Here is a 27033-nt window from a genome sequence, read left to right on the forward strand (position 1 = left end):
CAATACTTCTGTTAGTCTTAAAGGTGCCACAGGACCCTCTGTTGCTTTTTAATTTATGCCATGAGCTATCCCTCAGCATATGGCCCCTTTGCAAATAACCAGCGCTAAAAGTCTCAAGCTCCTGGTGCTGCTGTTTGAGGTGGGACCCCGTGTTTTGCTCTTTTGGGGAAACCACTCCTCGCAGCTTCCATTGTCACAACTAGCAGGTCTGAGAAGCCCTGGGCACATACCTTTGTTTCTGGTGTATGGGCTGTTGCCTCATCGCCATATACTGGGTGTCTTCCTGTAAGTGATTCAGTGGAGATTCTGGCTTTAGACGGATCCCATAATAATGATACTTGGAGTTTCCCCTGCAAGCATAACATTAAAATCTATAGATGTCAGATATTTAATGGAGATGACACACAAGCATTGCAATTTACTTTTAGGCTTCAGTGAAACATTTGACAGTGCTAATGGTTTGTGGATCATAAATATGCATTATAACTTCTGTCTAATCCCAGATGCCAATTTAGCATGGATTTACTTTGCTAAATAAGCATATTGAGAACCTAATTTCACATTCAGAGGTGTACATGTTATTTTCAAATCTTGCTGAAACTAAGTTCCTGGAGATGAGGGTTTATACCCCAAACTTTGAAAGCAATCAAGAGTCCTGGATCCCTTTTACAAGATTTGTTTGAACTCGGCACTTATCTCTGGGAAAATATGGTACCATGTGTCTCAAAACACAGTTCAGTGACATCTACATTGAAAATCTTGCAGCTTAGACCCATTTCAGCCTTGTTTTCAATCTAGTCATAAAACCTTATTCACAGGCAGCTAAGGGATTATCCAAGTCAAAATACTTTGAGCCAAATCTACGTTTAATAATGGAAACCAATGGAAATATTACCATTGACTTCAGTGGTAGCCAGACATGACCGTTTGTAGTGACGGAGTGAAGGTTTCTTTCTGTATAAAAATTTATAACATGCTCCTCACTGTGGTATCCAGAAATATACTGTGCTTTAAAGCACCAAGAAGGAAATCCCAGCCCCACTGAAGTCAATGGGAAAACTCCAATTGACTTCAATGGGGCCAAGATATCACTCCAGGAGTTGACTGTTGTAGTGAGAAATGCTCTTAGCTGGTGGCCCTCCGTGGTCCCTCACCTGTGGCTTTCAGCCTGCACTCTGGAGCCACAGTGATGCTGAAATGTACCTCTTCACTCAAAAAGGAACTGTTCTGATCTTCTCAGCTCCTGTATCAACTGGGAACTGAAAGTGTCACATTTGATATCAATGTAACTACTTTTTTAAAATTGCAATTGACATTTCAGGTCACAGACTCTTTCATTTTAATTACAGGGTGGTTTCCGGTGAGACTTGTCTTTTAAGTGATCAGTGGCAACTGGAGAATAAGAGGTAAGTTTCAGAATGCAAACTGTTATTTATATAGAATGCCACAGAGATCTTGGAGTCATTCTACCCTTCAATCTGAATTGGCTTTATACAGCAACAGAACTTCACTGTAGGGGTTAGATTTCTGCACATAAAATTGGATAAAACCATCCTAACTGACCCCTCACCAGGGGGTGAGAAAAATCTGGTTCCCCTAACTTTTACCCCATGCCCCCAAATTATCTTCAGTCACCATGGCAGAAGGTGGATTTTATACCTGCACTAGTTACTTTTCATGATAGTTTTGCGAGGCTGAATTAAGCCTACACAAGATTTCAAAAGAGCAAGAATGGCTGTGAGTTCTTCTCTGGCTGATCAGTGCAGATCTGTAGGGTCTCCTAAGCTTTCAGCATTGCACATGGATGACTCAATTAAAGTATCCCCATTAAGCTAGGAGTTCTTTTTAGATCTACCCAGTGCTTGGCTACAGGAATGAGGATGATAATTACACAGCCTGGATGTCCAAAGATAGTAGTTCTGCTCAATCAGACGGCAGCAAGAGTTGTCAATTTGGAACTAATGATGGCCAAGCAGGTCCTCACTGGGACAGGATAAACAGCTGGGAAAGTACTCATTACAGCCTCAGAGACACCCGCGTTGGTGCTCTTCAGAAGTGTGATGATTTGCACTGTATTGAAGAGTCTGAACACATCTTGAATTTAATGATGATTTCACAGCCCAACCACAGACAGAGAATTTAGAGAAAGGAACTGTTGTCTGACAACTGTTTTTCTACATGGAACCCTCCTTGGGGTAGGAATTATTCTCTTCAGGTTTATAAAGGAAAGATTTTGGAATGCTTAGCCCTCTCTGTTGCTGAAATGAAGGATTTTGCAAGCTTTGTGTTATCTGCCTAGCTATTGTAATATGTTTTACATAGCTATTGTCTTAACCCGTTAAAAAGGGATTGGAGTCATTTCAGTGGACCTAAACTTGTGACTCGAAGTTAAAGAACTACTATGGCCAGGAGGAGCCACGCCTGGCATATGCCAAAGCCCTGCTCAGCACTGGCACGAGGAAGACTCTCCGCCCCACAGCTAAGCTCTGGAGTGGCGGGGGAGGGGGAGCGATTTCCACCCTGTTCACGCCCCGAACCTGTAGGTGCCACAGCAGCCCCTGGGGCAGGGGCTTAGCACCTCTTCACCCACCCCTCACCCTAGATCCTGTCCCCAGGGACCATGGGGCTGCTCCATCCCCTAGGCACCCTCCTCTGTTGAGCCACCTCTTTGGTCCGGTTCGCTGAAGCCCCTGCAGTCAGGTTCCCTGGGCCCTGGTGCACAATGAATCCTTAGGGCTTAACCCCTTCCTGCCCGCACTGTAGCCAGGGCACAGGAGGTGGCTGGGTTATGTCGGTGGCCAGCCTGGAGATGTTAGCTGCCTTTCAACACTGTGCGGGCAGGAGGGGACAAGCTGGGGGGAAGGAAAAGAGACGAGCTCTGCAAAGACACGGGCCAGGTCATCCCTTCCCTTCCTCCTCCTTCCCTGCACCTGGAAGCAGCTCCCGTCCATTCCCTCCTGCACAATGCCGAAAGGCTGCTGCTGGCCACATTCTGCTGTGAACCCTGGCAGAAATCTGGGGAGGGTGGGCATGTGACCCTGCATGCCCCCTGCCCATATGTTGCCTCAGGAAGAAACGATGCCAGATACCAGGAGAGGCAGGTCGGTCCTGGGGGCACAGCCAGGCATGGAGGGCAGAGAGCGTCAGTCGGTCACCCCCACTGTGTGAGAGAGGTGTACGGGAGTGTGTGTGTGTCACCTCCCCCAGTGTGTGTGTGGGGAAGGGGGGCAAGGGTGTGTGTGTGTGTCACCCCTTCCCATATGAACCCTAAAGTCTTAAAGATAAGAAGGTAAATAAAAAGAATCCAACTATATAGTATTTCCTTTTAACAGGGGCTCAGTCAACTTGATGTTCATTTGAACGTTTGTACGATTGATTGCCATTGAACTTGCTTGAATACGAGAACTTTTACAGGTGTCCCGTATTCAGTATAGGGAAATACGGTCACCCTATGCATATTTGGGGTTTTAACTATCTTCTAGGCACAAATATTCAAGTTAACCTATTCTGTTTTAGTTAGGGCCCTCCCACTTTTTAAAAAGAAGAACATTCCACTCATGAGACTCAGCCCAGCACCCTGGAAGTTTTATAGGTAAGAAGCCTACTTCTGCATTAGAAAACTCTGAGCAGCAGGTCTGTGTCTAAAGGTTTGGGCTCAGATTCTGATCTCAGTTACACTGGAGTAAAAACCTGGAGTAACGCTACTGAAATCAACAGGATTCTTTTGGTGTAATCTTTCGGTGAGATCAGAATCTAATCGTTTAATTGCAATACGATTCTCTAAGTCTCCAGCTCCTGATAGCAATCTTGATGAAAAGGGACCTCATTTGTGACACGGATTGGGTTGAGTGGAACAGAGTGTGAGATTGGAAACCAGTTTCCTCATCTGCTGTAACACTGAACCAGGAAGCCAAAGTTAAACCTGACTGTTTAGCTACTAAAACAATGGGGTTTATTATTGGTAAGCCAAAATTCAAAACAGAATAAAGACTGCTTAAGAAACTGGCCTATGAGCTCTGTTCACTCCCCACATGGTCAGGAATCCCAAATGAGATCTCTTCAGCAAAATGGCTGCCTCTCCACCTCGGAGCAGCTTCAGGAACACCACAGTAATTAAACTTTGTCCTCAAATACCTGACACAGCTTATGACATGTTAAGATTACTTATATTGCTTAAAGTAGCAATTTTCCATTGGAGATATTGTTTGGTTGTTACTATATAGACCTAGGAATAAACGGCGGTTACCGGTGAATAATGTTGGGTGGGTCTGCAGCACCAGTGACAGGAGGGAAGGAGCGTTTTGTGGTATAGATTGCGGCAGAACAGGGCAGTAGTTCTCCCTCCTGCAAAACGTAAAGTCAAGAGCCACTGTTCTTAAGGACAATCTGCAACCACTGAAAACAGTTACTACTACGACGACGACTAATATTTGAATTATGGTAACATCTTTTATGAGGCTCTCGGAGGTTTTACAAACTTCAGTTAAGCCTCACACACTCCTCTGAAGGAGGTATTAAACCAGTTTTACAGATGGATAAAATATATATAGGCACGTGAAGGAGGTCGCCTAAATCCCCAATAGCGAGTCTACGGCAGAGCTGGGAATTATCCATGACTCCTAATACTCAGCAGGAGCGGCGCCAGGGTTTTTGGCGCCCTAGGTGGGGGTCCTTCCGCGCTCCCGGTCGTCGTCGGCAATTCTGCGGCGGGGGGGTCTTTCCGTGCTCCCGGTCTTCGGGGCACTTTGGCGGAGGGTCCCAGAGCGAGTGAAGGGCCCGCCGCAGAATTGCCGCCGAAGACCCGGAGCGCGGAAGGACCCCCCGCCGCCGAATTGCCACCCCCCCAAATCCTGGTGCCCTAGGTGACCCCCTAGGTGGCCTAAATGGAAACGCCGGCCCTGATACTCAGATCACTAAACAACAAAGCCTCTTAAGTAATCCACACACATTATTAAAATGGTGATAACCATAAAAAAAGATAGCAAGTCGTTGCCCGTTCCTCCATTACTCATTGCAACGTCACTGAATGCAGCGAGTGTCCAGGTCAATGGTATTTAGCATCTAATTGAGTGAAGTGGTATTTCCGCTCATTGGCCTTTCCATGACCTTGCAGAAACAGCGGTAAAGTGAAACAGACAGGGGCCAAAGAAAGGTGGGAATGTGCTTCTGCTACCACTGAATCCTAATCTCAACCCCCTTTGTACTAACCTTGTTCCCAAGCGCCGAGTTTTCAGCCCCATGAACACAGAACGAATCAGTTTTCCAAAGGAAGCAGCATTCACTGGATCCAGTTTGTGCTCTTGGCAGTGCCGCAGGTAATGGTTATACAGCGAGCTCCTGGGAAGACTCACACCTTCAGCAGTCTCATAATTGTCCAACAGCCACTGGAGCTTTATGTACAAAAATGTAATTTTTTAAAAACCCACACACGTGAAAGACTAAAGATGTTTAAAATGGCCTGCTTAAAAAGTTGACAACATTTAAAAGGGAGGAGAACCTTCTTGAGGTGATCAGAGTTCAAGAGGACTTCAGTGGTTGGTAGTTAGTACATAACTGCAGCTAACTCTTGTGTGTTTCAATCGGATATTTATGTCCTCCATGATGTCGGAAAAGTGTGAAATCAAAAAAGGCTGTCACATACAGCACCCAAGTATACATTGCCACTTATGCTGGTGTCTTTCCTTCACTCAATTACATGAATGCAAGGGGAATACGAATCATGGAAAGCCCAGAAAATAGTCTCATGAGCTCACTGTTAAGGAGAACAAGGGCTATGGTACCTGATGCTATTTACTAGGAAAGAAAGATCTCAGAGGAATCTGAATACATTGCTTCTCTGTCTATTCACAGTTGTCCACTGCAAATGCAGCAGGCAAAGCTTGTTTGAGTTAATGTACCTTAATTTCAAGCTTGAAATGTTTACAACTGTCCGCTTCACAACAAAAGAAATGGTTGCCAAACCCTACCTTAAAATCTGGTACGTTACCAGCTATTTTTCAAAATGTATTGTCTGAACTTTACTTCTCTTGACATTTATCTTGATCAGAGTTTGCAATTAGATATCAATTATTTACGTTCAGCCAGTTTGAAAGGGCAGGTCGGTCACACAACTGCAGTTCATGAATTAGACTGTAAAGCCTCTCTAATTGGCTAAATGGCAGATTCAGAAAAATAAAAGAGTACAGTTTTAAAGCAAATATTGACTCATAAAATAAAAAAAGCAAGAGAAAAGCTAGATGTACAACCAGGAGTAAATATTGATAAGGTACTTCCTTTAATAAAAATGAGGAGAATCCTGATGAAACGTTGGGCCAACGTTTTCAAAACTAGGGCCTGATTCTGATCTCCCTTTACACTGGTGTGAATCAGGAGTAACTCAATGGAAGCAGATGGAGTTACATTGATGTAAAAAGCTAACAGGAGAGCAGAATCAAGCCTTGTGTGCCAAAATCATAGCTGCAAAATATGACCCTGATAGAACAAAGCATTCAAGTATGTGCTTAACCTTAAGCAGATGCTTTGTCCCTGAAGTCAATGGTATTAAAGCACGTACCAAGTGCTTTGTACACTTGTACATGCAGGTCTATGTTCAACAAACACATACCTGCTCACACACAAAAAGGCTTGTATCTTCCTGACAGCAGTGCATCTCTAGCAGCCTACTTCACTACTTGATACTCAAGTTTTACAGCAGTAACTCCACTGAAATCAGAACTCAAGTGTGCAGTGGTGAAGCAGGCCCATTTATTTCAACTGAGGTATTTTCAACGTATGCTTCTGTCAGAGCAGAATCAGACCTGAAGCATGCACCATGCTCCTTTTATGCACAGGATGAGCTAATTGCATCTATGCACATGTTTTGTAGCTGCAAGTTGAGTGCCTAAAATTTGAAACTTCAGCCTGTTATGAGCTACTGCATACAAGAAAAATGTAAACGCTATATTTTAGGCTTTATTTCTCTATATTAACAGGAAATCTTAGGGCCTGACCCAAATGCCTTTGAAATTCAGTGAACTGTTTCCATTGATTTCAATGAGCTTTGGGTCAGATCACTAGATACCAGGGGCAGAAGAGACTACTTGGGTCATTTGCTCTGAGCCCTGTATTTTGGAGGGCTGCTTGGAACATCATTCCCATTAACATCTTATCTGCTCTTTTATACACATCCCACAGACAAAGACTTTTCCAAATCTAAACCTTCAGGCTCAAGCTCTGTTTTAAAAGGATATTGAGAGTATGGTGGCCTACATCACTTCACACCCTTATTTGCAGAGGGAGTCCTATCTCCATGGATCCCTGAAACAAGAATGGCACACTAAATTCTTACAATTCTGTAGCCATTAAGTTACTGATTAAGCCATCTAGAACAAGAGATGATCCCAAGCGCTCCTAGCACACAGATAAGTAGTGCTGTTTTAAATGAGTCTGTATCCATGTTCATTTTAGCCCGTCCCATGTATTTAGAAGATTCACTGGCCATAAGTTAACCTTTTTCTTCATTAATTCCATTTGTCCTGTAGGCCCAACTAGGTGTCAGAATCATAGAATATCAGGGTTGGAAGGGACTTCTGGAGGTCATCTAGTCCAACCCCCTGCTCAAAGCAGGACCAATCCCCAACTAAATCCCCAAATGGCCCTCTCAAGGATTGAACCTACAATCCTGGATTTAGCAAGCCAATGCTCAAACCACTGAGCTATCCCTCCCCCCACAACTAGGTTTGACCTTCTAAAAATGTTCCATTCCAAGGAACTCACTCAGGAAGTTAGCTGCTAATAACTTCTAAGGACTTGCCTCGGGAAGCAGATGTTACAAAGATTTTTGGCATTTCTCTTTTTTAGCTCCTGAAAAGTCCTAGCATTTATTTCATGTGTCAGAAGTAACCGAAAATAGGGGGCGGCAACCTGCAATTACGCAATTGTTTGCTGAGACGTTGTCTCAAGGACTAGATCTACTGATTTTTTTGTCACAGAAGTGAAGATTCTTTCTTCTTTAGCTCACTGCATTCCTCCTACTCTATCCATGGAGAATTATTCCCTGAAGTAGTTTTACTAGTGCTTTGTCCAGTCTAGTTTTAAAAGGAATTTGGGGTAAAATCCTGGCCCCATTGAAGTCAATGGCAAAATTTCAGTTTCTACCATTTCCCATAGGAGATTAATTTCATGGCCATGAAACATTTCCTGATATTCACTGCGTATTTTGCATTGCTCAGCTTTATCCCATCATTAGTTGTACCCAGTTATAGAACCCTACGTGATTCCTCGCCTTAAAGGTTTCAGCAGGAGATTTTCAAATAGGGTTGGCTGACACTAAGCAAGCAAATCCATATTTGGGGGCCTAAAGAAATGACCTGATTTTCAGAGATGCAGAGAACTAACATCCCCTGTTGATATCCCTGAAAATTGTGGGTGTTCAGAACCTGTAGCTGCTCAGAACCTCTGCAGCGTGGGGCATGGGTCACTTGCTGGAGGATTCTCTGCACCTTGAAGTCTTTAAACCATGATCTGAGGACTTCAATGGCTCAGACATAGGTCAGGGGTTTGTTACAGGAGTGGGTGGGTGAGATTCTGTGGCCTGCGTTGTGCAGGAGGTCGGACTAGATGACCATAATGGTCCCTTCTGACCTTAAAGTCTATGAGAACCTCTGCAAATTAGGCCAGTTGGTGCCTAAATATGGATTTAGGTGCTTAACTTCAGACACTCACACTTGAAAATTGTAACCTCATTTAAGTCTCTTCCCATCATCTGAAAATTCATATAACTGACATCCACAGAGCCTTCCCGCTGACCTAATTGTCTTATGCTACGCATGTGATTAGTGCTGTCTCAGCAATAGTTATAGCTTATATAGTTATATGAAACATCATTTCATAAAAGAATTTAATGTGTCACTGCAGCTATAACTTTAGCCTCAGTTTCTAACTTTCTGATCCATCAATATACATAACCATATGCAACAAGAACTTTTTGGAGGGCAAGGATCTGATCCCACAAAGACTTGCTACCAAAAGCAGCTCTTAGTCATGTGAACAGTGTCTTTGACTTCAATAGCATAAATTGTGTGAAGAAGGGTTTTTACAGGAATGGGCCTAAGGGAGTAGATAAAATGATCGCCCGATAAATAAAACTTACTGGTTTTTGAAATCTTGACATGATACAGTTGCTGCCGGTAATATAGGAATCTTTATCCTAGCAATTTACAGATTTGTGTAACATGAAGGATGAAGTAAAACGAACCTCAATAGAATACTTAATTAACTTAATGAAAACCTCTGCAACGTTCTCTAGGATCTTAATGAAACTTTGCAGAGGAAACAAAGAAAGCAACTAAGCCCTAGCTAATACTGTAATTGTCACTCGCTAACAACTTCCCTGGGGAGCTTGTTTCCTTGTTAGAGACACACTCAGGGCCACACCGAGATTTTGGGGGCCCAGGGCAAAATCTGAAACTGAGGCCCCCCAGCTTCAAAAAAAATTACCACTAAGGGGAGGCTCCCTGGGAGGGCAGGGTAGAGAGTGAGCTCCCTCCACAGCAGTGGTTCCTAAACTTTAACAACCCACGAACCCCTTTAACTAAAATGTCAAGTCTCGCGAACCCCCTCCTAAAAATGAATGTTTCCAGGGATTTTCTCCTTCACCCGAGTATAAATTATAAAAGCAGTGATCTTGGAAATATAAAATTTGTTTTTATGACGTGCTTATTACACACCATTTATTATTAATGATTATTGATCATTACAGTATTTTTATTACATTCTGAAAACAGCAACACTCTTCCAAGGTCTCACTTTCGTAGCTTGTATCACTTTGAATAAGCCTGTTATAAGACAACGCTCCTATGTTTCATCAAGGAGTATCAGATGTGAAACAGAATGAAGGTATTTAAGAAGCCAACTCAAATCGTTCCTCCTACACAAGCATTCAGGTGTTGAGCAGTCCAGCAAACAATGCACGTTACAACAAACCTTAAACTTGTTGTTCATAATAATTTTAAAAACAATACTAGCTGCCTATTTAATTTTAAAAACAGCAAAAAATATCCACCTCCTTTTCCATTTCATATAAGGAGTCTCAAAGTTTAAATCTCCTCAGTGTGATAGATATGCTTGCTTTGATCTGCTTAGTTCTTGGAAGTCCTAGGGGGTCCCTGGGGACAGCTCTGTCCACCATTAGGGATTCCCCCCCCCCCCCCCCCAAGAACCCCCTGTAACATTTCGCGAACCCCAGTTTGGGAACCACTGCTCCACAGTGACAGCTCCTGTTCTATAGGTCTGGGCCCAACTCCCCGCTCTAGACACTGCAACATAGTGCAGGGGTGGCTGCGCTGCTCAGGTTTGGCCCAGCTCTCCACTCCCCATGGGGTGGCCAGACCAAATGTGAGTGGTGCTGTGACTCTGTGCACCAGGTTGCAATACCATTTGGTTTGGGGACTCGCTAAAATAGGAGGCCCGAGGCAAACTGCCAAGAGAAAAATCCAATCCTTGTTCATGATACTAACAGTGCTTGGAATAAGCAAAACAAAGAGTTTTAAAAATCTATTTTTATTTGCATGATTTATGCCAAGTTCATTTTTTCCCCAACCCATTCAGCTTGGACAGACCGCTGCCTCCTTTTGCCTTTCACTTTCGGATTCTCATGCACAAGCCCAATGCTGTTGTATTTGGGTTTCTAACGGCAGGGTAATGCAAACACTAAGATGTATACATGTTTTCATGAAAACACTTATACATATTAGGTTTTGTAAAAACTTATTTATAACAGAACCTAAATAAAACTACTGACAATTTAAAGAAATCTTTGTTCTTGTTCTTTACGTCTACACTGTAAAGTACCGATAGTCTCTGCAGAAACAGCAACTGTTTGTTCATGAGAAGGAAAACGGAAACTCAAACCAGCCAATTACTTTATCTACTCTACCAGGGATTTCAAAAAAAAGACCTGCTTGCAAGGAAGCTATCAAAGGATTCTTGATTCAAAATTTATTTTATTTTATTTTTAATGTTGGCGGTCAGAAGCCTCCACACAGGAAAAAAAGAGGAACATGCTTGTGGTAATGGACATTTAAATCATCACCAGACACAGCTGGGTAGCTGGAGTTTCTGACCCTTTGGCCTTCTGTCCTCCTACAGCACTTCACAGAGTCAAAATTATATCAGCAGTGCTCTTTAGAAATTCCCAGAAATACTAGAAGAGATTCAGTGTTGCCAACTCCCATGATTTTATTGCAGGACTTATGATTTTTGGTGTTTATCTTAAAACCCCAGTTCCTGGAATGATGTGATTACAGGAGAATCTCAGCTTTCATTCTTTTTAAAGTACGTTTCTAACCCTGTGGTTGCAGAAATAAGCTTAAAAATGTGACTCCTAATGGGTCAAACCGAAAAATCCAACAAAAAGAATCAATTAAAAAAAAAATCTGATGATTGCTTTAAACAATCACTTAGGGAAGGCAATACTGAAGATTTTTTTCTAAAATCTGATCAAACAGAACACTAACTACAATAACTCAGAAATAAAGTTGATATACTTGACAAAAACTGGTAGAGTTATTTTCTTTTTGTTATTTTTTGGTGAAATTCACCCTAGTGCAGAATAGCCAGGCCTGGCCAAAGGCTACACAGAATTAATACTGTTCTACTCAGAGACATGACTAGTTTAAAAATTGGTCAGAGTGGGATTCCACATTTATTGCAATATTTTTCCACATCAAAATGTTCTCAAGTTGACAAGTGTGTATTTTTCCTACTGCCAGGTCATCTAAACCACCCTGTGCTCTAACAGCTGGGTTAGTTCCAGCTTATGCACCATCATCAATAAGGCTGACTCTGTACAGCAAATGTTCTCATAGTCTCATCTATGCTGCTCTTCAGTGGAGTTGCATGGGTGTGACCATGAATATAATCTGATGACACAGGAATCTGAAGGCCTGATTCTGCAAGGAGCTAAGTGATCTCAGCTCCCACTGACTCAAACGAGAGTTGAGGGAGCTCAGAGCCGAAAGGGTGGAGTTCAGCACCTTGACGGACTGGACCATTAAATTAACAGTTTCATTGATGTGTGAACCAAAAAGAAGTCCAGTTCACTACAGCAGAGCTGTGCTAGTTCTCCACGACAGGGGCATAGCCACAGGTGGGCCTGGGTGGGCCACAGCCCACCCACTTAGCATTCAGGCCCACACCCCAGCCCCAGCTCTGATCTGGCCCCAGCTTGCCCCACTCTGCTCGCCTGCCAGGTGCTCCAGCTGAGGAACAGGGTTGGGCGCTTGCCCCACTCTGCCAGCCCGGCACTCCTGCCAGGGAGTGGGGTCGGGTCGTGGGATCTTGCCCCACTCCTCCCGGCGCTCCAGCTGGGGAGTGGGGCAAGCCCTGCACCCCAACCCCGCTCTCCAGCAGGAGCACTGGGTGAGGCGTCCATCTTTCTAGGACCCCCCCCAATTGGCTGGGGCCCCTGGGTATGCCCCTTTGGCCCAGTGGCTAATCTGCCAGTGGGAGGAGGTCGAGCTTCAGGCGAGGAATCCTGCCGCTTGGGGAGCCAGGCCCGGCGTGCCGTTGCTGCTGCAGAGCGGCATCTCCTCCCAGAGCTGGGTGTGTGCCAGGGGCCCTAGAGATCCCCTGGCCAGAGCATCCACACACCCACACCCCCACCCCCAAGGCTGGCTGGAGGTGGTGCGGGAGGTAGGCCCTGATCCTCCTTCCCCCCGTCGCTGCTCGCCCACCTGAAGTCGGGGCCCACCCAAATGTCCCATCTTGGTTACACCACTGCTCCAGGGCTGGTGGGGGGTAGTTATCCTTTTGTTTCCCAACAAGGTCAACAGATCTGACTTTAAAGGCACAGAGAGACCAGGACTGCGGGTGAAGGCGCCATTTTTATACCATGACTTTTCCGTGTAGAACCACACTTGGGGCCTGATCCCAAAGCCCACTGAATTCAATGGGAACCTTCCTATTGACTTCAGCGTGGTTTGGATTAGAGCCTTTTAGCCCCATATAATTATGTGCTTAAAAATTAAGCTTTGCTGGGTCAAGGCTGGACGACATAACACAGAAGGCCTTGCATAGGCCCAGAAGACTGGGGTGAATTTCACCCAAAGCAAAGAAATGGTTGCTATCAGCATGAAATAGAAAGTTCCCGCAAGTGGGTTTAGCAAAGCTTTGCAACAGTCAAGGCTTTTCCTGATTATATAAAGAAGAAATACAGGCTCACACACTCCAAGACACAGACACACACACTATGCTTTTGTTACACAGGTGTAGGGGCCATCTGTTAGGAGTCAATACAGAGGGTTTGCTGCTAAGCGTTACAAAACTGTTTTCCAGCAAACTTCCAGTGAAGGGAGACAAACCTCTCAATGCATTTACTTAAGTGCCTGCAGTTTCCATTTCAAGGCAGATTAAATAAACAAACATGGGGCAGAGACAGATAACAGAATCCAGAGCATCTTGACAAACATACATAAAAATCATCGCAGGCTTTTGCACACTATTGTTTCTATGGACAGGGCTGCCATGGGGAGCGCTGGCAACCAAACCATAGGCTGCTTTGATTTGCCCAGATTAGCTGGTGTACAAAACGGCTATAAATAATGCTCCTAACAAAGCAGGGAAGAGGTTGTAAAGTCCAATAGTAACTTACATGGCTGTTGAGCAAACTGCTTTTGTGTGATGTAATCCCTTCATTTTTTTGTAGATTTTCAATTGCCATTTCAAGCTAAAGAAAACGTGCATGAGAAAAAAGAAAAGAAAGGAAATCAGATAGTTAGCAACAGCCAAGATTTGTCTTTATTAATAATCTGAATAATGATTAATGCTTTCTATAAATAGGTTCATGACAAAGATGCAAGGTAGATAAGGTACAGTCCTTATGGGCTGAAGGTGCAGCAGAGAAATGTTATTATAACACATGCAAACTAACAGTGCAGCCGGGACACACATTAAGGATGAAAGAACGGAGCTAGGATCATTTCAGAACTTGCATTTTAAATTCCCCTTTCCCTCCACAAACATAGCGAATCACTCCTCCAAAAATTCTCATTGGTAGCAATGAGCTACTGCATGAAATAGAGAACCACATAAAGATGGTGCATTCTATCATCAGACCCATCTCTGTGAAACCCAAATTAACAGCTTTGGTTATTAGCATTTCCTAAACTACTAATAGAAACAACAAACGAAGAGTAGTTGAACAAAATACTGAATCCAGCAGCTACTACATATAATGCACTAATGGGCATAAGGTGTCACTCTAAAATCATACAGCCTGGTGGTACGCCATATTGTATCTTACTGGCTAACCAGAAGTGGGCCTGGTCAGTGGCTGGAGGCAAGACCTGCGTGCTGTATGGGGCACTCTCCCCTTTGAATCAGAGTTGCAGAATGGTGTCAGCCCTTGGGTGAGAGTTTAAACCAATGTCTCAACCATCCATGGTCACGATCTCATGGCACTCTACCCACCAGAAGGCACATTAGCACTGGTACCCTGACCATATTCCACCTTGAGTATTTACATTCCGCCTACCTTGATGTCCATGCACATTTAATTAAAGAAGTTATCCTTCGTTTCCTCATTTAATACACTGCTGTGTAGTGTTGCTGGCTTCAAACGAATGGCGGGGGAGCCCCTTTAGACAGTCTGTAGTAAAGCATTCAGCATGAAAGCTGCTATGTAATTATAGGGGACTATTATTAAGTTCAAGAACAGGCAGACCCCCAGTAGTTGACGTAGAGGCCAATTCACCTTTCATTGTGAGAGCTGTTCCTTTTGGGGATGGCAATCTATCCAGCAAGAGACCGGAATACTCAGGTTCACGGTCTGTACAGCGGCTCTGCAGTTTTCATTTGGTTACTTAAAGGTGTATTTTCTTTTCCCACCACAGGCAGCAGAGGAACCCAAATCTCCTAGAACATTTTTCTGAGTATTCCTGCAAGGGGAGACCCCAACCAGGTGACAAAATTCCTCAGGATTTGGGGAAGGAAAACAGCCACTTTGACCAGTATTTCCTGACTGGTGGGTCGCAACGCCCAGAGGGGTTACAAAAGGCACATATGGGAAGGGGGGGTGGGGTCATGAGGCACTGAAAAATTTGTTACAATCTAAAGCAAATAAAATCTTGTTCCTTCCTCTCCCTTGCCCTTCAAGGCCAAGTACTATCTGTCAATCTCTCAAAATACATACAAATTATATGAGCTTATTTCACGGATACATTTTTTTACTCTCACTTTCACAGTCAATGTGGGGGCGGGTAGGGGAAATCGTCAACCTGAAAAGTTTGAGAACCGGTGATCTTGGCCATCTCGGGTCTGAGTCTCCATTTCCTTGCACCTTGTGCAGTCATGTACATCAGTGCAAAGTGGGCGTACAATGCTGCTGTTCTGATCCGGTGTCTCATGGCACCTCTGCGCTGGTGTCACTGACTACACAATGGAGAATTGGGACCCACGTTTTCAATAACCCTCCATGTTGGTAGCCATGCTCTCCCTAACGGTGGGGGATGCCATTAGCCGTGAACACGGTGTAAGCAGGAATTGAAATGCAGCCAGGATTAAGGGTATCTGCCCAGCCTATCCCAAATGGTTACAGTGCCTCGTGAGACAATCCTACAGGGAGGGGTCAGGCCGACGCTGCTGCTCCTGGATACATCCTCCAACAGAGATCTCACCGTTCTCGTTCTGTGTCAGATGACAATACTTTTCAGCTTGTTTTCTATTTCCCTTTTGGATTTTTCCTCATGGGGTGGGGCTGGAGCTGCTTTAAGGGCCTTTTCTTAAAGGGAACAGAAAAGGCGTTTAAATAAATAAACAATGAAGACAATTGCTCGAGAGCCCAGTTCAGGGAGGGTGAAATTCACCCCTCCTGCCAATCCCAAAGAAACAGGCTGGGGGGGGGGGGAAGACGGAGAATGGCACAGATATTTAGGGCAGGGAGCAGAGTCCACCGCTCCTAGCATGCCAGGGGATCACAGCGTACTTCCGTAGCTGCTATTCCAGTTCCCAGAATGCCCAGGAGGGTTTGGAACCTGGATCAATGTAATCATGGGCCTCGTGGCCACGTCCCCATCTCCCCATGAACCCAGACTACACAGAGATGGCATACATGCCGAGCTCCATCACATGTGGGGCCCTGGCATGCCCACTGGCACTGAACTGTGGCGTTTCTGCCACATGGGGACCTCCTAAAGCCCCTATGTAAACTGTAGCCAAACATTACAAATAAATACATTTTAAAACAAAATAGTCAAAAAGCATCCTCCCTTTATGCACCGGCCAAGACCTGGACAGAGGGCTCTCGGATCTTCTGCAACAACTGGTGACTTTGGTAACAGAGGGATACAGCTCCCTGGGCTGTATACGCGGTCAGTGACAGAGGGCACTGGTTGTTTACAAGTGAAGCAAATAAGACCCAAGCTTAGGTCTTGGCAGGTACACACCCTCCAGTTCCCTGGCTAGATGCGCAGTAGTAGAGAAGGGCCAAGCAACTCTTTATTCATGGCTAGGGCCCTATCAAATTCATGGTCCATTTTGGTCAATTTCACGGTCATAGGGTTTTAAAAATCATAAATTTCATTATTTCAGCTATTTAAATCTGAAATTTCACAGTGGTGTAACTGTAGGGGTCCTGACTCAAAAACGGGTTGGGGGGGGGGGAGGGTTGCAAGGTTATTGTAGGGGGGTTGCGATAGCGCTACCCTTACTTCTGCGCTGTGGCTGGCGGCAGCGCTGACTTCAAAGCTGGGCATCTGGTGAACGGTGGCTGCTGGCCAGGATCCCAGCTCTGACGGCAGAGCCGCCGCCAGCAGCAGCAGCGCAGAAGTAAGGATGGCCTGGTATGGTATTGCTACCCTTACTTCTGCGCGGCTGCCTGCAGGGCGCTTCTTTCAGAACTGGGCGCCCGGCCAACAGCTGCTGCTCTCTGGCCGCCCAGCTCTGAATTCAGCACAGAAGTAAGGGTGGCAATACCACAATCTCCTAAAATAACCTTGCAACCCCCCTGCAACTCCCTTTTGGGTCAGGATCCCCAATTTGAGAAACACTCATCTCCCCCGTGAAATCTGTATAGTATAGGGTAAAAGCACCCAAAACACCAGATTTCATGGTCTGTGTTGCGTTACTCATGGCGTGAATTGGGTAGGGCCCTATTCCTGGCCCATTAGTGGCGATGGGATAAGGCGGCACACGTCATCATAATAACTAACAACACATATCCAGGGAAGAAGCATCATTACCAAATTCTCTTTCCCAAAGGTGACTTGGCCAATCCTGCATCTGCCACCATTTAGCAGTCGTACGGTACAGAGAATTCTACAGGATCACACATGCAGAACATCGCTGGGGTGAAACTGCAGGTGTAAGTGTTACCATGTTGCTGACAGCCCACTTGCTCCATTTGTTGCCTTGCATTTGTTATCCGAATGGAGATCACCCAGCTTATGGTCTCCTTTATCTATGTTAGCTTACTCCCTATGCTGCAGTTTATAGTGCATGCTAGAAGGGGGCCATAAGGTAAAGTAGAACAATACCCATTTTCAAAGCCAAAATCTGCCAGAGCCCTAAGTGAGCAGAATGGATCTGGTTACTTCAGTAGCCAAAGAGGTGGTTTCCACAATGTCTGTACCTAGGTGTTCTCCCCTCCCTCCTGTACACTACCCTGCAGAATAAATTCCTTTGTATCCACTCAGAAAATAGACAGTGACATACAGTACAAAGTATGCAGACTACGGTGCTCCTTAGCTTAACAAGATACTATCTAGCTCAAAAAAGGGCCCGTTTCAAGGACTCGGTAGGCTTCAGTGGTTTCTAAGACACATCTCCAGCATCCTGTGATAACTGGGAAGAACCAAAACTCATCAGCACACAGGCAGATTGCTGATGTAGCCTTGAGGAAATGAGTCAAAATGTCATAGGGAGACACCGTTTCCTTCCCCTGTTCGAGACAGGGAGACAGTGGAGCATCTGCATTGTATATGCACCCACATAATGCAAAGACAAGCAGCAAGTCTCTCTCAGAGGCGTGCTGTGACAAACGCAGCCCTAAAGAAGTGTGCATGCTACGTTTTACATTTCCAAAAAAATAAATAAAAGAAGAGGCTGGTAGGAAGTGCCTAGATATATTTACAGCCCCGCATTAAGGTGCATGCTTTTAATCAGAATGGCAACAACAGCTCCGCCATGATTTGCTACTTTAGTGGAAGAGACACTGAAGTTCGGGCAACTCGAAATATCAATTGCTTTGGGCTGCCACGGGGCTTTTGTGGCCTAAAGCAGCGTTTCTCAAATGCCACCATGGCTGCATGCGGCCACCAGGGGCTTTTCTTGAAGCCACAGCCTCCTGGGCTGTGATGGGGAGGCGAAGGCAGCAAAATAGCGGCTCCTACCCTGGGGCTGCCTGCAGGGGTTGGTTCCTACCCCCTTCCGGAGCCACAAACACTGTAGGAACAGGCAACCAGTGAGAGTTCCCCACCTTCTCAGGGGTGGTGGGGTTCAGGCTTCTGCCCTGGGGTGGTGGGCGGCAGACTCTGGCCAGGCGGCATAGCTCTGTCCCTCAACCGCAGGGTTTTGGGCTCCATCCCTGGACTCACCCCCCCGCCATCACCTCAACCCCTGCTGCCTCCCCCAGGCCCCCATTGCCTCTGGCCCCCCTGCCTCCTTACCCATCTCCTCATCCAGGGCTTAATTTGTCCCCCAGCATGCCAGGGCTGAGTAAGTGTGCTGTGAAAAGTGATATTAACAAATAGACAAATATCACTTTTCACAGTAGCAGAATTACAGATCTGTCGCATCTTACGCGCATTTAACATGTGCGAATTCAGCTTTACGCGGTCGGCAAAAACAAAACAAAAAAAAAGAGAAAAATAACAATTTAAATACTGTTCCTGTAGTGTGGGCAATTCTGCCCACCATTACACTCAATGTAATTTTGACTATATGCGGTTTTTGCTTTACGCGCTGACCGCGGAACGTAACCCCAGCATAAGATGAGACAGACCTGTATTAGCTAGCAATCTAAAAAAAAATCAAAGCATGCAAAGCACTTTATTTTTGTTTCTATTCTGTTTAGGTCCAGTAAAGAGCAGAGACAACTGCGCATTATTTTTATTATCGAGTCTGCAAAAAAACCTACATAAATTAATTACAATGATCTGGACATGTACATGTGCATATTTATTTGTTTTTCCTAAAGATAATTAAGTATTTTAGGAAAAATTCTCAGAGCGGCCACAGTGCGGCCACCAAAAATATGTTGTGTAAGGTAATGTGGTTCAGCAGAGCGCCTTAAGAAAATCGGCTGCTGTATCTTTCCCTCCCTCCATCCCAGCTTTAGCCCAGGACAGAGAGGAACTAGATCTTTGTCATCTAACAAGAAAGGTCAACCGGCAAGCCAGAGACATGCATTATTTAAGATTTTGCTGGTTCACTTCATGAACACTGGTGTATAAGGTGACGACAGTTCTCTATTAACTGCTACTCACTAATTGGTGGAGAGTGAAAATGGGTACAAACCCATTTCCTGAGCAAAGAGCAAAATCATCTAGATTACTAGGGCTCAGAAAGGACCAGAGGAAAAGAAGGGTTCTGGGGAGCTATGGATATGAAAATATCAGGCTCTCCTGCCTCTGGACATCTGATTATACACACACCCTCTCCTACAACAGACATCACACACCCCTGTCCTAGAATAGGCATCATCATATGACTTCATATGATTCCTACTTTTCAACCCATCTGGTAGAGCTTCTAGCTATAGACCATGGAGAATATCACTATTCCAGCCATAATCACAGTCATGCAGAAAAGTTGATAAATGAAAATTAGCTGTTACCACTCAAGAAAAAGATCTTGGAGTCACTGTGGATAGTTCTCTGAAAACATCCACTCAATGTGCAGCGGCAGTCAAAAAAGCAAACAGAATGTTGGGAATCATTAGGAAAAGGATAGATAATAAGACAGAAAATATCATATTGCCGCTATATAAATCCATGGTACACCCACATCTTGAATACTGCGTGCAGATGTGGTCACCCCATCTCAAAAAAGATATATTGGAATTGGAAAAGGTACAGAAAAGGGCAACAAAAATGATATGGAAACTGTTCTATACTCCTATGAGGAGAGATTAATAAAACTGGGACTTTTCAACTTGGAAAGGAGAGGAATAGGGGGAGATATGATAGAGGTCTATAGAATCATGACTAGTATGGAGAAAGTAAATAAGGAAGTGTTATTTACTTCCCATAACACAAGAAGTAGGGGTCACTAAATTAAATTGATAGGCAGCAGGTTTAAAAACAAACAAAAGGAAGTATTTCTTCACACAATGTACAGTCAACCTGTGGAACTCTTTGCCAGAGGATGTTGTGAAGGCCAAGACTATAACAGGGTTCAAAAAAGAACTAGACAAGTTCATGGAGAATAGATCCATCAATGGCTATTAGCCAGGATGGGCAGGGATGGGGTCTCTAGCCTCTGATTGCCAGAAGCTGGGAATGAGTGACAGGGGATGGATCACTTGATGATTACCTGTCCTGTTCATTCCCTCTGAAGCACCTGGCATTGGCCACTGCTGGAAGACAGGATACTGGGCTATATGGACCATTAGTCTGACCCAATATGGCCGTTCTTATGCTCTTATGAGGTGGGGGGGGTGGCTTACATGCTTATTTGTTTTTTAGGTTCACACAAATCTTTACAAGTAAACCCTTTGCCAGAATTTCAGTAGGCTTTACTAGCAAAGATCAAGTTAAGACCAGAAACATTCCTTATGCTATTACCAGTTCGGGACTGCTGGCTCTTGACCACAGATCTCACATATGAAGATAATTCGTCCTCTCCTCTTGAATGTCTTGCTGTCGGCGTCATTCGTCTCCACTCCCAAACACTCATCTTCCCCCGTTCTGTCACTGTTGACAGCACCACTACCCTCCTGGTCTTCTCCCATTCACCCAGGCCACACCCAAATTCTGCTGCTTCCTCCTCTTCAATATCACCATGAGCTGCCTTTTTCTTTCCATCCCCACAGCTGAATCTCTTATGCTGGGCCTCATTATATCCTAAGATATCCTATCTTCCTCCTTAACATCCACGCTGCCTTCTTTTCAGTCTATACAAAATGCTGCAACTAAAGTCGTTTTCCTTGATAATCAATTTGATCAGGTCACTCCCTTCTTCGAATCCTTCTGCTGGCTCCTCACCTTCTATTGCAGGAAATCCAAGCTCCTTGTCATTGCTTTCAAACTTCTAGGGAACTCTGTCCTGTCCACTTATTTTCACTTGTCTCACATTGTGTTGTTCACATCTATCCACTACACTCATTTTCTTACCTTCAACCATCCACATGAACATTTCTGCACTTTCTTCCTTGCTGCTCCATATGCAGTGCTCCCTTCTTGAGCCCCTCTGCAAGGCTCCTATCCTGGCCACACTTACATCCCTTTTGAAGCCCCACCTCTGCTGTGCTACCTACAGTGAATCTAGTTCGCATGGATATTCGCTTTTTAAAAAATTATTTGTTGTTTCTTCTTCCTGCTAACCTGTCTTCTTGTCTATCTGTCCTTAGACCGTGAGCTATTTAGAGCAGGAATTGTTCCTGCTGGTCTGTCTCAACAGTAAGGGGCCTAAATCCTGAATGAAGCCAAAGAAGAAGAGAGAAAGCCAAGAAAAATCCCATAAAATAAGACAGCTACAGCAATTAGACCTGTCAGTGAGATGATGCTATTGACATTTAATTCTATTAAGGTTCTTGTACTGTATCCATCACCATTGTAACAGAGCACCTGACACATGAGTAATCCCATGTTGTTCTGCAGACTAAAATACATCCCCACTCAGGTGACAAGATCAGCACTTATTTGACTCAAAATGACAAGAACAGACATGATCAAAATAAGTGGAAGGCCCTGTATTTTGTTTTTCAAATGCATTTGAAATTAAATCTATGTATTTACACACACCTACAAGCCACATAGGTGGAGGCGATATCCATGTGCTAAATGAATTCCTACCATTCCTGTTCCACCTGGCATTTACTCTAACAGCTTCCAACAACGGCTTCCCCCCCTCATCTCAAAAACAATCTGCCGGAGAAGTTTCCTCCTTCTTTCTCCAGAAATGTGGAAATTCCCACCAAAAAACAAAAAGAAGTTACCCCTGCCAAGGTCCAGACCAGGCAAAAATCAGCCGTGGATCAGTAACAGCTCTTCTAGGCATGAAAAGGCAAAAAATTTAAAGTCTTATTTCAAAACTATGCAGGGCTAGAAATGAGAATTTTATTGGCCATGTTTTCAAGAGCGTTCTCCAATTAGCAGTTCCCATTTTTCCTCAATGGAGCGGGTGCTAGCCATATACATTTCTAATAAAATCTACATATTTCTATATACACACACCAGCCGTTTGGAAAGGAGATGACCGGTGTTCTAACAAGACATTAGCACCCAATTAGCACTTGCGTTTAAGACTGGAAAGTTCTGACATAATACCCCTGATATTCTTAAATATTAAAGAAAAAAGCTTTTTTATCCCATTGAGTCCAGTACAGCTGGGCTCATGGGAACTCGGCACGAGACTTCAAAGGTGGAGGAACACAAAAAATGTAGTCCCAATAAAAAATGTTTTAAAACTCTAAAATATCCTGAAATTGTATTTGCTATATGGCATATACAGACGACATGATGACACAGGGCAGCATAAAGATGATATCAACATGTGTTTGAGATGATCTACTTAACAAACCAATAGACTCAGAAATTCCAAGGCCAGAAGGATCATTGTGGTCATCTAGTCTGACCCCCTGTATTGTACAGGCCATCAAACGTCCCAAAATAATTCCTAGAGCAGATCTCTTAGAAAAACATCCAATCTTGATTTAAAAATTATCAGTGATGGGGAATCCACCACGACCTTTGGTGAATTGTTCCAACAGTTAATTACCCTCACTGTTAAAAATTTACACTTTATTTCCAGCCTGAATTTGTCTAACTTCAACTTCCAGCCATTGGATCGTGATATATTTCTCTGCCAGAATAAAAGGGCCCATTATTAAATATTTCTTCCCCAAGTCTATATTTAGAGGCTGTAATCAAGTTACCCCCTTAACCTCATGAGTAAGGAGACATCCCAAGCTCATGCTAATAAAACACTTGCACCACACCAGCATGTGTTCTCTTCCTCTCATTCATGTTATATAGTATACATATATTACACACACATCTTATTTATTTTCTGAAGTCCTTTCAGTTTCCCATGAACAATTCCTGGCCCTGTAGTGACAATACCTTCAGGGCTACATACCGTTGCTGGAGAGGAGCGTGAAGTTAGTGACAGAGAGTGTCTAGTGTTTTCCATCCCCCCATGAATGAGATAGGCTCCTGAGCCGGAGAGGATCTGATTGCCCCCAATGTCCATAGTGATGCCCACCATGCTGTGAGAGGGAATGGCTGTAGGAGAGGATGCCGCTGTAGTCACCTGTGCTCCACCTCCCTGCGGTTCGAAATAGGAAGCTGCGCTGCTGGGGGCATAAATCTGAGCTTCGGTGTTGTAGGAGTAGGCGGCTCGGCTGTCAAAGGAACAATACGGTTAGGATGTGAAGCGCACGTGAACGGAGAGGAGCTTAAATATCTAATTTACTCTCACACTGTGATCTTCAGTACGTTTTTTAAAAAGCCTCGACTCCATTGCAGACGGGATTTGCTCTACTAAAATTTAGTTCAGATATAGAAGTCAGTTGACAACATTAATCTCTCCAATGACAGCCCTGAAGCAGGCATCACGCCAGAGCCCTTTGGAACATTTGCTTTGTCAGCGGTGGAATGTTGGGTACAGCATGAGAGAGCACAGAGCCCAAGAAGGAGCCTTCTGACAGCCTGGCTCTTCAGAAATTAGGGGAAAATTTCCAAAAATGCCTAAATGAGACTGAGGCCTAGTCAACACTGACAAATGTTTGCTACCAACAAACCCTCAGTGCAGACACAGTTTATATAAAGTCAAAAGAGGGCTTCTTCTGGTATCAATTCCCCAAATGAAATACACTAAACTGGCAAAAATTGCATCTATACCAGGGCTTTTTCTGGTATAGAAATGTTGTTTTAAAAAAACACAAACAAAACTTCACAACCCTAACTAACATTACTGACCTGGCAAAAATTTCTACTGTAGAACTGGCCTGAAGCTCCTAAGTCTCTTTCGAAAATGAGACTGAAGTTTTTAAGTCCTTTAGGTGCTCTATTTACCCCAGCTCCCTAACAGATACAAAAGGGTTTGGAGAAGGAATATAGGATCCATTTACATAGGGCATGTCTACACTTATCAGTAGATTGCAGCGAGTGTCGATTTAGAGGATCTGGTGAAGACATGCTAAATCGATGGGAGAGTGCTCTCCCATCGATTTGTGTACTGCACCTCCCCGAGAAGCGTAAGGGAAGTTGACAGGAGACGCTCTCCCATCGACACAGCACAGTGTAGCCACCGCGGTCAGTGGATCTAACTATGTCGACTTCAGTTACATTATTCACGTAACTGAAGTTGCGTAAGTTAGATCGATTTACAAGGTAGTATAGACCAGCCCATAGAGTGAACTCCATGTGGTTTAGGGTGGGATCTCCTTGAGGAATTGTGTCTCTCACACACACAATGTCTCCAGAATCAAAGAAGCAGTATGGCCACTGCCACACCCGTTACACAGGGTAGTGCGTGCTGCTTCTCCTCTTGCTCACTCTCCCCTTTACGGGAGCTAGTGCCTGCAGCAGCACTAGAATGGAGCAAACCTTGTTACAGGGGCGAGCGTAAGGACCGACACTGTACCCAGCTGCAAGGTGGGTGTATGAAGTGGAGAATAAGGCTTTTTGTGTACTCTCTCTCCATCGTTCAGGGCAGACACAATTGTGCTCTGTCTCTCAAAGAAAGAAAAATGAACTTTTACATCTGTCAGGGTGGCATTTATTGGCCCTAGTAATGTGAATGACAGAGACTCTTACATGGTTCCGTTGGTGTAGACAGCCTCTCCTCCTTCCACATACTGGACCTGGGCTGGGTATACATGCTGCACAGTTTGCACCTGAAACAAATGTGACAATCCTGGGTTTATAGATGAATTATTGACAAGCAGTTATGGAAGACACTACACACACAAGCAATTAGCATTTAAAAGGCACTCAAAGCTGTCTAAGAATGAATATTAACTTTTAACTTTATATTTGTCCTATTTTTGGAATGTATTTTTATAAAGCCCTCCTTTTTTAAAATTTCACATCAAAGTTCACACAACTAAAATACACATGGACAATTCTTTGCACAAACAACACTGTTCTCACACCCATCCGTTCTGTACATGCAAACACACTTCGCCAGCACAACTGCTTGTTTGGGCCTGCTATGTGTATGCAAGTCAGGATATTTTTTAAAACCACTGGCTCTAGACAGTCACCTTTACAGAAGAGTGAAATAATTATTTTTTAATATTTATAAAAATAATTTTAAAATAAATCTCTCCCTATAAAGTAAAACCTGATGCAAGACAGGTGACGAGGAGAATTTGATTTTAAACTTTAAACAACCTTGAGAGAATCTCCTTTATCATCAGTCTAAAATAAGGAATAATCACATGAAATAACAGAGGAAACAGCTCTCCCTGCAAAAAAAATCCATATTTTAATTGATTAAAGAGATAGCCTAACAGTTTCAAGCAGCCCATGCTGGACATGTGGGTAAGGGAGGGGCTGCAGGTTGTTTTTGCTTTCAAATGACTGCATAGCAATAGCATTTGCTCCCCAACTCCATTAATCTTACCTGCTGTGAGACCTGCTGAACTCTGGGAATGGAGATCTGCTGCATCTGTGCTCCTTTGGGCGGAGAGCTTGTTGTTTGAACCAAAACCCTCTGAAAAAATAAATAAGAGACATTATGCATTTAGACACAGTGTTACAGTTAGACCAAGAACACCCCATTCTGTCTAGGCCATTTCCTGCAATACACTTACTAGAGGATTTGCCCCAAATCCCCAAATAAAGGCAGCAGCCCCACCATACTTTATGGCTACCCACATACGCTCCCTCTCCTAAAGCCTCCACGCATTTTCCATTTAGTCTAAACTACAGTTAAACTGGACATGGGCCCCAAACCCAATACCCTAAACTTTGAGGAGAGCTCAGATGTGGATCCAAATGGTTTGGTTGGGCCCATCTTTAAGTGAAACTTGGTTTAAGCAGCCACCCCAGGGACTAGCAGAAACTGGTCTTAAAACAAAAGGTCAACCACAACTATCATGGAAAATCTCTGCATCTTTCCCCACGCCTGCATTTCTCCTATGCAGGGAAAACTCTTCAAAAGCTGCTACCCCAGGCCACTACCCTTTTTCAAAGTTCACTTCTGCCATAATCCCTACAAGGAACAAAGCAAATACATTTATTGATCTCCATTCAGTGCCATGATGAGCACTAACCCCTTCTGAGTTCTCTCTTTTCAGATGTAGAGCCAATAACATTAAATTGAAATGCATTTTTAATTCTGGATCCTTGAAGCCATTATTGCATAATTTGCCATGTCCGAACAGCCATTCTACACTAATGTCAAAGTTGATTTTCCGACCGCTTCCTTTAATTTTTTTTCTCTTATTATTCACTTGCAGAAGCTAGTAGTGGGTCTGCAAGTTTAAGTCTGTCTGGAGGAGATTGAAGCAATTTGACCTGGACAATCACTTCTTCAAATTGCTCTTTTTGTGCTACATTAAAAGTGATGTTAGCATAAAAGAACTCGATAAGAAGTTGAAACCTTTAATGCTTTGCCTTTCAGTTGTTCTTAATGGCATAATCACAGATTGACCTGTGACACATTTGAACTGCTGATGATGAACAGAGATTGCTTGAGAAAGAAACTAATGTTGAAGAGCTGCTGGAAGGCCTGGAAGAGGAATTTAAATGTTTAGTGTGGGTATCTTTCGACAACATCTGTGGCATCCAAAATCAATGTTCCAGGATCAAACTCAATATTCCGCTCCTCCAGAGCAATATTCTGCTAATCCTTTAATAAGCAATGTTTCTTCAGGGTCAAATGGGC

General features: G+C 44.0%; 1 protein-coding gene across 1 annotated transcript in view; it reads right to left on the reverse strand.

Annotated features, from left to right (window-relative positions):
• The window catches only part of RFX2 (regulatory factor X2), a gene marked incomplete in the record, with an annotated part of 70681 nt that overhangs the window by 24298 nt on the left and 19350 nt on the right, over positions 1-27033 (reverse strand). Inside the window, 5 exon segments of the mRNA XM_034755372.1 lie at positions 5209-5390; positions 13631-13705; positions 23275-23539; positions 24957-25036; positions 25768-25857. Coding sequence (XP_034611263.1) covers positions 5209-5390; positions 13631-13705; positions 23275-23539; positions 24957-25036; positions 25768-25857 — 692 coding nt within the window.

The sequence above is a fragment of the Trachemys scripta genome, chromosome 22 (genome assembly GCF_013100865.1).
Source record: "Trachemys scripta elegans isolate TJP31775 chromosome 22, CAS_Tse_1.0, whole genome shotgun sequence".
Lineage (NCBI taxonomy): Eukaryota > Metazoa > Chordata > Testudines > Emydidae > Trachemys > Trachemys scripta.